Source organism: Triticum aestivum, chromosome 4D, assembly GCF_018294505.1.
Source record: "Triticum aestivum cultivar Chinese Spring chromosome 4D, IWGSC CS RefSeq v2.1, whole genome shotgun sequence".
In the NCBI taxonomy this organism is placed as follows: domain Eukaryota; kingdom Viridiplantae; phylum Streptophyta; class Magnoliopsida; order Poales; family Poaceae; genus Triticum; species Triticum aestivum.
The window spans coordinates 362,139,956-362,154,043 of NC_057805.1; the positions used below are offsets into that span (position 1 = coordinate 362,139,956).

At 50.4% G+C, this 14,088-nt stretch overlaps 1 protein-coding gene across 1 annotated transcript; it reads right to left on the reverse strand.

The window, feature by feature from the left end:
* Positions 1-5,052: 5,052 nt before the first annotated feature.
* On the reverse strand, positions 5,053-6,460 carry LOC123097930 (AT-hook motif nuclear-localized protein 29). Its single transcript, XM_044519777.1, has one exon. The coding sequence runs from the start codon at positions 6,082-6,084 to the stop codon at positions 5,314-5,316; it is 771 nt and encodes a 256-aa protein (XP_044375712.1). The 5' UTR covers positions 6,085-6,460; the 3' UTR covers positions 5,053-5,313.
* Between the last annotated feature and the right edge of the window lie 7,628 nt (positions 6,461-14,088).

Genomic DNA, 14,088 nt, shown 5'->3' on the forward strand with positions numbered 1-14,088 from the left:
CAGCAACAGTGTTACCATTTTCTTTGTTTATGATGGGAACAACACTCTTTAGAAGTAATGACGACATGAGAGCTGGGTTAAGTCTGGTTAAATTAAAGTGTAGTAAATAGTTTGTGACACTCACAAGCCAACATTTTTAGCTGTTCATCAGCTGCCCAACCTTCTTTCTCATTAATCATTTATTTGTTCATCCTTTTATGGTCTGGCCTTTTGTCGTTACGTGTTGTGAGCCATGCACTTAACTTTTAGTTCTTTACTTGTGATCTGTGCTTTCAAGTTACATCAGTGTTTCTTGACATCTCTGTCGTTTCCCATCATGGCATAAACGTACGGCTCGGTTGCTGGAGTAACCCTTTCAAGTGAAAACCAGGGATTGGGGTATTGTAGTTGTTAGGTTAGCTTCTGCCCTGCTAATATCAGCGTCAGTCGACAGCTTGCTTGCAGCCTTGGATGAAATGAAGGTCATGAACTCATGATCGGACGCGTCGACATGCTCAACTTGGTCGAGCGCATTGTCAAGACTGGTGCCCCGATTAGACGGACTTTGCACCGGTTGCGTTGGGCGGCGGCCACGTTCTCTCCATTGGAAAAGCCGGGGCTGGATCAGCGGTTGTTGGGCGGTCCGGAGAACGTCCCAAAAGCTCACGCCCGCTGTAGGCTCTGACCGGCCATTGTCATGGCTACTGCCGCGCACCGCGTAAGTCGTGCCACTTGCTGCCGCCCCGGCAACTCACGTAACCTGCTACTTGCATGCTGGACGTGGCCTGGAGGAGGAGGAGCGGCATCTGCCGTCCTTTTCCTTGTTTTGCTTTACAACAAGTAGCAATTTGGTTAGAGACCCAGCCGCAGTAACCTTTGAATTGCTTGTTTTAGAAGTTAGAGCAGGTTAGACTTTTGTGTCAGGACAAAGACAAATCGCAGGATCGAAATTCCTCGCCACTGCACAATCCTAGCCGTTTGCGTGTGCTGGGCATGATTCAACCTATATCATGGCTTTGGAGGATATGTTTGGATCCAAGTCCTTATTACGTTCTCGGGTTTGGAATCAGATCAGATGAAATAATGCTTGGACCCGGTCTTGGTCGGAGCCGCTGATGAGCATTTACGTCTGCAAGTTTACGTGCATGCACGGCGAGCGCATGCATGGGTCCACCCCGTGCTCTATCCTGGCGCGGCGAGCTATAGGCGAGCGAGCGAAGCAGTCCGCCGCTTGAATGCGGCGACTGCTTCCACGTGGGAAGGTTGGGCCGTGCACGGTCATATGCACGTGCGGCGTCGACCCCAGCGTCCACCACCCATGCCCATGCATGCCTTGGTCTAGCCGGCCGACAGGTGGGCGGCACGAGAGCACTCCGTCGCTCGCACCCGTGCGCCGCGCCCTCTACAAGCAATCATTGACGGCGCGCACGGGACCGCACCGCTTAAAATGAATCGTAGCGGTGTGGGGAGTAAAGTTGGTGAGGTCAAATCGGTGGAACCTAATCCCCGCTCGACCGATGCCATCGAGGCAGGTTGAAAACGAAGGTGTTGGTCGATTGCTTCCCTTAACGGGCCAAGCAAAGCTAATCAAGCACGGCCAGCACGCTGCCGTGCACAAGAACAACGTCTAGTCCGACGTGAGGGCCAAAAATGCTCACCCACCACTAGCTGCTTCTCAGCGAGACATGGCCAGCTCGCTAGCTCGGATCGGCACAACCCGTCGCGTCAGGGCGTCGCCCATGTCGATCGGTTCCTTCCTTACCCACGCCGCACTTCAGGTCAGGTAAAAACACACCACACCGTTACCAGAGAGAGAGAGAGAGATAGATTGGGATATTCCTATCCTATCCCCGCAGAAATTACGGCTCTAGCAGCTAGCAAGCAGGCGGTCGAATGCGTCTTGACACGACGGAGGTTCGCTCCCACAGCGCTTTGCCCCGACGTGAGGGTGAAAAGATGGATACATAGTAGGCGCCCGAGGCATCCAAAGAAAGAAAGAAAGAAAGATCCCTTCCGTTTCGTGAGGGCAGTGCACTGGAACATGTACGTGCACGCACCCATCATTTCGTTCCCTGCCCTTTCGGCTCGTCACACACACACACACACCGGCGGTGCCCGTCCGGTAGGGCCGTTCACAGTGGCACGCCATGTCGCCGTCTCCATGCTACTTTAAATCCGCACTGCTGACAAGCCTGCAGTGCTGGCTCTGTGGGGGAAGCATACCCCTTTTCCCCCATGTCCACAACCTGAGCTGATTTGGGTAAAGGAAAAAAGGGGCAAACACGAGTGAGCATTTGCGGTAGTGGGGGTTTGTTCTTGATGGATCACAAATGTTTCCGAGGCAGACAAGCAGGCAAAGGTGGATTCCCAAACCGGGCGAATATTGTTGACGGGTGATTTTTGCTGCTCTCGTTTTAGTGCTCCCGTCGTGTACTAATATATGCCCACCAAAATGTACTTGGTTCGAGGAAACGATAGCTAGAAATGGAAAATCGACTTGTACTGCTGCTCAATGGTTGATCCTAGTACTGTACCGTTTATGGCCCAGGGTCCACGGAAAAGGGCTTGTATGTAAAGCGCAGCGCATTTTGTGTGCGTGCGTGTGTGCATGGGATGCAGTAGCTAGCCTTCTTTTTATTTGTCTGACTATCCATAAGGAGAGTAACATAGGTAATAACATCACACATATGATGTGGCAAGCAATAAATGAAGAAAGAGAGTAAAGTAGTAACATAGCTAGTTACTAGTAGTATGAGTAACATCATACATATCAAGGCAAGATGTGTTTATAACCTAATAATGAAGTGTTGCATGTTACCACACATATGTTACTCCCCACTATAGAAGTAGTAACATAGACTAGTAACATGTTACTACTCATTGTGGCTAGTCTTACTCTCTGGTAGAGTTTTCATAATATAGAACAACGAGGAACTTATAAATTGATAAAAAATGCTGGTTGAGACGATGATAGATGATCTCTCTGTTTGCAAGTGCATATCGTATTGGATATTGACATGACATATTTTCCTTTAACCATGAATTTTTATGTTTATATGCTACTAGACTAGAGAAAAAGGAAAACATAATCAAATGATGGAAATATTTTTATGGGAAAACTGAGAATGTTATTTCACCTTGCCAATGTGAATTGTTCTACGTATTTTAATAGTCAAAATGTTGTACAAGTCTGACAATACGCTTTGTAGGACGACATACTTGTGAATGGAGTCAGTAAAATTTTAACAGCTTGAGTTTGAAAAACAGCAGAATTCCGGCTGCCAAATCAACTGAAATTGAGCCAAAGTACAATAATAAATATTTCTTTTGCCAAAAGAACTAAGATCTATTAAGTCCACCAAAAGTAGAAAGCATCTCAAACATAATAAAGAATACATCGAGGTCCCTAGCACCAAACCAATAATCCTACATGTACGAAGTCTGTTACGAAAGGTTACGTATCCTGCCTAACAAATTTCTGTCGCCCCCACTGATTTTCACGGGTGTGGGCCCCTCCCTTCCCCTTCCATCCAATCCCAATCTTTCATGCTGGCTGTTACGTAAATCTGTAAGTAAGATTAAGTAGGTCTAGCATTGCTCGCACCAAACAACTACTGTTGCCGTCAGAATGAGCGGTGTGTTAAAACGAGCCACACGGGCCGCTCCCACCCATATCAAAGCTGGCCCGCCCTTGTCGATGACAGTAAGGAAGTTTTTGTGAGAGTGTCGCTAAGAACTAGCGCCCCGGAGCCGCAGTTGCCGCCGTTGAACCCTTGAATCGATCTGAAGAACCCGACACCAAATCTCGCGACCGTGTACAGTAACAAGTTTTTGATAAAACTATGGCCCTAGACCTTCTAAAATACTTTGAACGAAATTAAGTAAACCGAGACACTGAATTGAGGAGTCAAAACGAGAGTAACCAGAAGCCTGCATATAAGTAAGCCGAGACACTGAATTGAGGAATCAAAACGAGAGTAACCAGAAGCTTGCATATCCCAAACCAAGCGTGCAACCATAGAAGCATGCATGGCCGTACATAGCTTAAGAAGCTTGGATCATTGTTTCTTCTTACGAAACTGGAGTAGTTAAATGCATTATAAGAGCATCTCCAGCTGCGCCCCCAACAAGGCCTCCTAGGTGATTTTTTGGCCGTCGGCGCCAAAAAATCGGCCTAGTCACGTCCTCAAGGGCCCTTTTATCGCCGGCTCGGGCCGAAATTGGCACCGGCGGACCCAACCCGAACCTGGCGCGCTGGGGGGCGCTCGGGGGCACCGGGCGAATCGTTTTTGGCGCGAAAGCGCCGCGGGCCAGCTGCGTCAACGACACCGCCCGCCTCGTCTTCTCCCGACGCCTCGGTTTCCCGCGGGGAATCAATGGCAAGGCTGCCGCCGTTCACGGGGCGGCGCGCCGACGCCTCCCCTCCATCGGACGCGTACACACGGACGCGGCGCGGCTATATATGGCCTCGCTCGCCTGTGATGAGTGCCACCTCTCCACCTCTCCCGAGCGCCGCCGCCGAGCTCTTCTCCCCCAGCCCTCCCTCTCCCGAGCGCCGCCGCCGATCTCTTCTCCCCCAGCCCTCCCTCTCCCGAGCACCGCCGCCGATCTCTTCTCCCCCAGCCACTCCCTCTCCCGAGCGCCGCCGCCGATCTCTTCTCCCCCAGCCACTCCATCTCCCGAGCGCCGCCGCCGATCTGTTCTCCCCCAGCCACTTCATCTCCCGAGCGCCGCCGCCGATCTCTTCTCCCCAGCCACTCCATCTTCCCGATTAGTTTTTTTATTAGTTTTTATATGTAATTGCGACTACTCGACTTAAATCCGCGAATATAAGCCCAAGTTTGCCGAAATTTGGCGTGTTTTAGCCGAACTTTGCGTAAATTTGGTACACAATTTTTTTTCCCGCGTCTGGGGCCGGCCCTGGGGGCGGCGGCTGGGGGCCAACTCGCCCAGGCCCATTTTTTTCGCCGGGTCACCCCAGACGGTGATTTTAGGCGCCCCCTGGGGGGCCAACGGCTGAAGATGCTCTAAGAATCGATCATTGGAAATTAGGAGGCGAAAACCAATTGATCATTGGAAATTAAGAAGCTAATTGACGAGCAACCATTGTTCGTTGGGTTCTTGATACCTGTAGGAATTTTACATTCCCAAGCTTCAAAGACGGAAGAGGAATGAAAACAAAAAAGGGAAAAAATATACCATACAAGTACCCATGCATGACATAGCACATTAATTAACAAGATAATGGAAGCTAGGCAAACGACTAGGGAAGAAGCAGAAAGCTAAACTAGCTAGGTAGAGGAACCGCGCGCGCGAGGATTCGCCGGTGCAGCGCTAGAATGACGTCGGCGGAGGCCGCGCCACGGCCGCCTGCCCCCACTGCCCGAACATGTCGCTGGGCGGCGTCTGCGGCACGGCGTACATCGGCGGGGGCACGGCGGCGCCCCCGCTGCCCTGCTGCTCCAGCTGCGTGGCGGCGCCCTCCGACCCGGACAGCACAGCGCCCTCCTCGGCGTCTTGATCCAGCGGCAGCCTCTCGTACGTGGCGTTGCCGAACGTGGCCGCGATCACCATGACGGGGCCCGACGCGAGCAGCTCCCCCATCACGCTGCCTCCGACCACCTGCCCCTGCCCGCCCGCGAGGTAGACGGCGAGCCCCGTCGCCCCGGGCGGCGCCGGCGCCGGGAGGAAGGCGCCGGACAGGGAGAGTATTTCGAACCGCCCCCGCAGGGCGACGGCGGCCGCCCCGGTCCCCGCGGGCTGGCGCAGCGTGACGTTGGTGACGGCGCCGCTCCCGCTGAGGACGGAGACGCCGCGCTGCCTGCGGCGGGAGAAGGCCGCGATGGCCTCGACGATGTCGGCCCCGCTGGCGATCTCCAGCACGTGGGAGCGCATCGCGTTGGGGCTCTCCCGCGTCACCACCACGGGCGGCTTGGGCTTGTTCTTGGACCCCGGGGGCCTGCCGCGCGGCCGGCGGCCCGACCCCGAGGACCCCCCGCCGGCCGAGGGCGGCGGCGACGCGTCGTCCTCGTCGTTGTTGCTGCCGGCAGGGACGTGGGCGTAGGCGTGGTTGCCCTGGAGCGGGTGGCCGTCCATGCTCCCCATCTCCTCGGCTTGGGCTTCGGCCGCCGCGCCGGCCGGCCACCAGTCTGCCAGCCCTACAATTTTCGCGGTCGTCGTCGAAGAACGAAGATGGCACAGCCTTAGGCTAGCGCCTCCAATGCAAGCAGCGGCGGCGGCGGCGGCAGTGAGTCTCTGGTTGCTAGCTAGTGGTTGTGTGGTATGGGACGGAACTATGGGCGTTGGCGTTGCTCTCACCGGCTAGGAGGAGTATTTATTTACGGCTCCTTCTAGAATTCGCTTCGCTTCTCTGCTCTCGTCGGCGCGGGCGCGGGGTAGCAGTCGTAGTCGCACTGGCACAATCAAAACCACTCTGCTACGATCAAACGGGAGGCTCATCTCTTGGCTCCCGACTGGGTACCGAGGCAGTATATATGCACGGGCAGATGTAACGGCACTGGTAGTACGTCGCGGTTAGTTAGTGAGCGCGTGGCCCAGTGGGCAGTGGCCACATGCGTACACACGTTAAGCAGTGTTTAGGAGAGGGAGGCATGGCCTTCTGATCGGGTCAGGTGGGCTTTGAAAAAATGTCGTGCAAATGGACGAAAACGGAACAGCTGCGCGCCGAGAGGCCTTTGGAAGCACGGAGCTGTTTAACCACGTGCTCCTTTTGAATGCCATGGACGAAGACCACGGAGTCCATAATGTCGTGCAAATAGTCGATTCCCGCTTTTTAGTTTGGAGGATGTGTTCAACACATATGACTTTACATGCATGTGCTCAATTTGAAAATCACACTTCTCTTGTGAAAATACCAAACGTCATATATTAGAATCGACTAGTCCTTATAAGACCGGTAATTCAAGTATGAGCACGGGCTCATCTACACCCGATGAACAATAATTTCATATAAAATAGTAACAAAATTCAAAAAATTCAGAATTTTTTAGGTATCGACTGTGATCGAGTGTGCAAGGAGGGTGCAAATTTTCGTGATGTTTGGGCATTCGAGGATCTATAGGCAAGAAAGACAAAATTGAGCCCAAACAATGTACTTATTCAAAGTTTCTTTCACAACCAATTTTTGTCTTTTTTGCCACGACCGCATCGAATGTTCAAACGTCACAAAATTTTGCATGCACATCACACGTTCAAGCATGTTGGATGCCAACAAATTTCAGTTTTTTTTGGATTTTATTGCTATTTTAAACAATTACTGTTCACGCCCATGTGCATATGCATATGGGCACTGAATCGCTTCCTTATCAGACCGTCATTACAGAAACTAAAAATTACATGCCAATCCTCGAAGAAATCAACGCCGTCTTCCTCCTGCACTAACAGGCAGCACGCGGCCACCTTCACGTCTGGACATCCGAAATACAATCGAATGTCCGAATGTCGCCAGACGGAGAAGGAGCCACATGATCAATACAAGAAATGACACCGTCCACTCCACCAGAAGACACCCTCAAAGGCCACCTACATAATATGGCTCAACCAGATCCACCACTCTTGAAGAACAACAACCAGAAAATTCCCCTCCCACCCTCTACGACACCGATGAGACCGCGTCGGCTAGATGCACCAGGAGTCGGGAACCTTATCCTTGAACCGCATGATGCCACCATCACCACCACAACATTGGTGTTGGGGAACGAAATTCCAATCCTAAGAAATCCAACTATAGTGCCGCAGCGCAAATCCGAGGCCCCACTCTCTCCTGTTGACATAGCAAAATGCGGAGGAGGAGGGGATCCATGACCTCGTTGGCAGGAGCGGTGGCGTTGTGGTGCATAGGGTTTCAAGAGTGGGAGACGGCTTAACAACACCTCTGGCTAGGTTACCGAAGTCAGGTTACAAATCACATCTGACAATATTTTGAACCCAAAATATATAGGCGCTCAATTTATTTCGCATTGTGTACATATACCAAATTGCACACTTTCTTTCTAACTTTTAAATTCGACTATAACTTTTTGAATATAACCAGGTGAAAAATGGACCGGGATCCATCTATCCGACCTTGAAATGTTTAACTCGGTAAGGGGTTGCGTCAGGGTGACCCTCTTTCCCCTTTGCTCATTGTCATTGCCATTGACCACTTGCAGCAACTGCTTGCCAAAGCTGTTGGGTTCTACGCTAGGGTGCATAGACTGCAAATTAAAAAATTTCCTACGCGCATATCAACCAGAAACAACGGGAGATGGATCACAGATCGTTACCACCAGACGCGCAGTGCCGTGTAGCGGAAGTAGAGTTGGGGCAGCGCGTCCGCGGGGTTCGTGTCCTCCTCGCCCAATCTCACTCGAACAATCGATCGTTGAATCCCACATACTGGTTCATCGGAGCGGCGCAAGTGCACCGCCTCTAACGGTATGCGCGCGTGCAGGAGGAACACCGTGCGACGGACTGCTAGGTCCGATCACACAGGCGACAGCGAGTGAAGGTGGCTATTCGCAACACATGCAAAACCTAGTGACGGTGCCGAAGTGATCAACTGAATGAGTGTGCCGCACCTCCACTACATATAGGCATCCGTCATGGGCTCAACACTTGGTCCTCGCACGGATCCTCAAGCCCAAAGCCTGTTCGGCTTGGATCCGAGTTCGAGTAGGATCACATCTGACTCGTGGAGTCGGCTCCGGCCTCACAAGTTCCTTCCCTTAAATGCGCGACCCCTTAGGTTCAAGTCGTCTTGGTCGCAGGTCGGATCACGTCCTACCTGCTCAACTGGTAGCGGCCTCTAGCAAGGCGTGCCGACCACCAAGTAGACAATGAAGCCGGTTGGCGAACCTGTACAACATGTCACACTTCTGCTTCCTTTGTTTCCTTTGACACACAATATATGTTGTTGGGCTCAAGGCGAGTCTGCAATCCTTGTGCTAGCCCGACCTCTTGTTCCAGTGATGCCAACCACAAACCGGATTATCTCATAATCCTTATCGCATGGCCATGCTTATCTTGGTCGGATCACACAAGGGGCCCGGAGTATATCTCTCTTGATCAGAGGGGAAAATCCCATCTTGCTCGACAATGTCTCGCAACATGGGTCTGGACAAGCCCGAAACCTACCTTTGTAACTATCCAGTCACGGAGTAGCGTTTGGTCGGCCCAAAGAAGGTCTGTCACCACGAGTACAAGCGCCAGCTCAGGTTAGGACATAGAACACATGTTGTACTAGAGACTCACAGATGACCTATCGCTGCATCTCATTGTCGGGTTTGTCCGACTCGGACCTTATTTTGACACGGATCCAACTATGTCGAATCCGACCATATCCTTCCGAGTCCATATTATCCGGCTAGCATCCAATACTCCATGGCTAGTGAGACCGAGCCATCCACCGTGTCATATGCTAGTCTGGTCGACTACGCCTCCACACAACCCTTTTGACTAGAGACCTTTTAGGACAATCATCATACAATTCATAGTCCCACACAAGTCACGTACTTGTTGATACACATCATTGATAATGTCCAAGGACTATTTTTATTCATAAAAACATAGGAAATATCATCATACATGATTGCCTCTAGGGCATATCTCCAACAGTCTCCCACTTGTACTAGAGTCAATCAAATAGACATCGTATGCCCATAGCTCTAACGTGCCCCTCATGCTTGGGTTGTGGAAGCGACTTAGTCAACAGATCAGGAACATTTGCATCCGTGTGAATTTTGCATAACTCTACATCACCCCTATTTACAATCTTTCGTATTAGGTGATATTTCCGATCTATGTGTCTGGTCTTGTGGTGATTCCTCGGCTCCTTGGCTTGTGTGATGGCACCAGAATTATCATAATAAAGGTCCAAAAGTTTTATCGAGGCTGGGAAAATACGAAGACCATCCAGAAAGTTCCGGATCCAAACACCTTCCTTTGCAGCTTCAGAAGCCGCAATGTATTCGGCTTCTGTGGTAGAATCGACCACCGTTTCTTGCTTGGAACTCGTCCAACTCACTGCTCCTCTATTCATGACGTACACGAATCCGGACTGTGATCGACAATCATCTCTATCGGTTTGGAAACTAGCATTGGCGTAACACTTTACGCAGAGCTCCTCCTCACCTGCATAGACTAGGGACATCTCTTTAGTCCTTTTCAGGTACTTTAGAATATTTTTTGCTGCCGCCCAGTGACTCTCACCGAGGTTAGCCTGGTATCTGCTTTTAAGCTTATTGCAAATGCAACATCAGGCCGAGTACATATCATGGCATATATGATGGATCCGATTGCCGAGGCATACAGAATTCTACTCATCCTGCTTTGGGCATTAGTTGTCGAAGGACTCTGAGTCTCGCTTAGCCTTATACCATGTGAGAGTGGCAAGAACCCTTTCTTGGCTTCACTCATGTAGTACCGCTTCAACACTTTATCTATGTACGTGCTCTGGCTCAAGCCGAGAAGCCTCCTCGATCTATCTCTATAGATCTTAATGCCTAAAATATACATTGCCTCACCGAGGTCCTTCATTGAAAACTTGCCATTCAATGATTCCTTGAACGAGTTCAGCATCGAAACATCGTTTTCGATCAGCAATATGTCATCCACATACAAGTAATGACCTCATCAAAATGAATATTCCAGCTCCGAGATGCTTGCCTCAATCCATAAATGGATCAACATCGTTTTCGATCAGAAACACTACCGAGCTCCCACTCAACTACTTGTATAAACAAGCGTCCTCTTTGCTTTTGATGAAACCGAGACCAGTAATGACCTCATCAAAATGAATATTCCAGCTCCGAGATGCTTGCCTCAATCCATAAATGGATCTCCTGAGCTTGCATACCTTACTAGCGCTAGTCAGATCGACAAAACCCTCGGGCTATATCATATACACGTCCTCGGTTAAATTTCCGTGAGGGAAAGCCGTTTTGACATCCATCTGCCATATCTCATAATCAAAATATGCAGCTACAACTAGTAGGTCTCCTTACCGACTTCAGCATCACTACCGGCGAGTAGGTCTCGTCGTAGTCAATTCCTTGAACTTGTCCATAACCTTTTGCGACAAGCCGAGCTTTGTGGTTGTGACCATTTCCATCTACAATGATTTTCTTCTTAAAGACCCATTTGCAGCCAATGGCCATTATGCCAGGCGGTGGATCAACCAAGTCCCAGACATGATTCTCATCCATGGACTTTAACTTGGATCTCATGGCCTCTAGCCATGCCTCTAAATCTGGGCTCACCATCGCTTCCGCAAACATGGTCGGCTCATCGCTTTCAAGCAACAAAACATCGTGCACTCTGCGTAATCTTTCGACCTTCGTGGTTCCGGCACCAACTCCATTACGGGTTCCTTGATAGACTCCGGCATGATCTCATCACCTGCCGAGTTGTCCCTGAGTGGTCCTCAAATTTCTTCAAGCCGGACCGTCCTCCCATTGGCTTCCCGACCGAGAAACTCTTTCTCAAGGAAAACCCCGTTCCGAGCAACAAACACTTTGTTCTCTTCCCGGTTGTAGAACCTGTATCCCAAGGTTTTCCTCGGATATCCCACGAATATGCATTTATCCGACTTGGGTGTAATGTTGTCTGACATAAGTCGCTTGACAAATGCTTCACAACCCCAAATCTTTAGAAAGGACAAACTGGGACTCTTCCTGGTCCACATCTCATGTGGTGTCTTGTCTGCGGATTTTGATGGTACCCTGTTAAGTGGGAAAGCTGCAGTTTCTAGAGCGTACCCCCAGAATGACAAGGGTAAATCCTATTTGCTCATAATAGACTAGACAATATCCAACAAGGTCCTATTCCTCAGTTCCAACATGTGATTTCTCTATGGCGTACCCGAAGGTGTGAGCTGAGGTATTATACCTCGGCTTTTTAGATGATCATCAAACTCTTGGCTCATGCACTCACCTCCACGATCTGATCGTAGAAGTTTTATAGTCTTGCCGAGCTGATTCTCAACCTCATTCTGAAACTCTTTGAACTTTCCAAAAGTTTCCGACTTGTGCCTCATCAAATAGATATATCCATATCCACTCAAGTCATCGGTAAAAAGCTCTTCACTCCCTTCTCTCTCTCCCCTGTGAAAGGTGAAAAGGAGGCAACACTTACCCCCAACTCTCCGCTAGAGAGGCCGCATGTCCCCTCTTCCTCCGTTTGCTGCTTCGACGGCGGGAGGAAGGGGAACCCCGGTCCTCTATTTTGGTTGTGTAGATAGGCGCTTCGGTGGATGCGGTGGCAGCGCGGAGAATAAGTGATCCCTGAATCCAGCACCACCTTGACGACGTCCATGGCGGCGGCGTGGAGGAGATCATGGGATGTGTCTTCTGTTTCTCCTCGGATGCGGTGGATTTAGGGTGTCCTGGTGCTGTTGCGGAGATGGTGGCGGCGGCACCACTGGAATTTTGAGCTTTGTCTGCGTCACGGTGGCGCCTCCTCCTGCGCCAAAGGGAAACCGGGAGAATATGTACAGGAGCTTAGTGGACGCCGCTGGTCGTCCCCTTCAGTGGCTTCTTGCCTTGTATGGGGTGTTCGCAACGTCATTTTGGTAGTGGCAGCAGCTCCCAATACAGGGCTTGTGGTTGAAGGTGGCCGGATCTGGTGCGCCTCCCCGACGGCGTTGGATGGAGGCGGTGTTTCTGGGGATTCCAGAAGCGCGGGGAAGATCCCCGGTCGATGTGCCACAAGGAGAAGACCCAGCCGTTCGCCGCAGGGAAATTAATCGACTTGTAAAGCTTCAGTGCGATGGCGCTTCTGTGGATCATGGTTTTGTTCTCCGGTGGCTGCTTCGGTCACGGCGGAGCTCGACGACGGACGACGACAAGTTCAGTGTGCAGGACTCTGAGGATCTAAGTGTAATTTGTTTTCCTTCTGGGGTCCTGTGTGCTATTCTATTGGGACACCTGTTCCTTCTAGTCTCTTCTAGGTGGTTCTTGCGTTTGTGTGTTGTACTGCCTGGTTTCTAGGTTGAATGAACACACAAAAATTCCCTTCAAAAAAATTCGTCGGTAAAAGTCACGAAGTATTGATAGCCACCTCTGGCAGTTGTGCTCATTGGACCAGACAAATCATTATGTATAAGTTCCAACAGCTCGGACGCCCTCTCGCAACTCTTTGCAAAAGGAGACTTAGTCATCTTGCCGAGCAAGCATGATTCACATGTCTCGAACGACCCGAAGTCGGACGAAGTTAGGAGTCCATCATCATGGAGCTTCTTCATGCGTTCAAACTAATGTGTCCAAGGCGGCAATGCCAGAAGCATGTCAGATTTATCTCATTAGGCTTATGCCTCTTGACGTTCATGTTATAGACCGGTTCCGTTTCTAGATTCAATATAAAAAGCCCATCAACAATGGGTGCATAGTCGTGGAACATTCCATTCAAATAAAACGAACAACCATTGTCCTTTAGGTTAAATTCATAACCCTGACTCATCTAGCATGAGGCAGAAATAATGTTCCGACTAAGTGCATGAATGTAATAAAAATTATTCAATTCCAAAATAAATCCAGAAGGAAGCTGGAGCTACATCGTGCCGACCTCCAATGTAGCAACTCTTGCTTTGTTGCCGACCCTGATGTCGATCTCCCCTTGTGCCACACACCTAGTTCTTACCAGCCCACTGATCCGGTATCAAATACCCAAGAGCTACTAGGTATGTCAGCAAGGTAAATGTCTATAACATATGTAACAAGTGTACCTTTGCCTGAAGAAGCATTTCCTGCCTTCTTGCCATGCTCAGCAAGCCACTTGCTACAATTCCTCTTCCAGTGACCTGGTTCCTTGCAATGATAGCAAATGGTCTTCGAGTCCAGTCCCGACTTCGGCTCAGTGGCAGAGGTTATCGTCTCCGTGCCCTTTGCCTTAGCCTTCTTCTTAGACCAACTCTTCTTGAACTTAGCCGATTTCTGCACCATCAACACTTGATGCGTGCCTTTCTTAATATCCCGCTCTACCACTTTGAGCATCCCATGCAATTTAGTGAGCTTCTTATCCATGCCGTGCATATGATAGTTCGAGATGAACGTTCCATATCTAGGTCGAATAGAACCCAGCTGCATCTGTAGCCAGCTCATCGAAGAGCAAGAA

Coding starts and splice junctions, on each gene's coding strand:
- LOC123097930 (XM_044519777.1), bottom strand. CDS start 6,084: ATGGGGAGCATGGACGGCCACCCGCTCCAGGGCAACCACGCCTACGCC.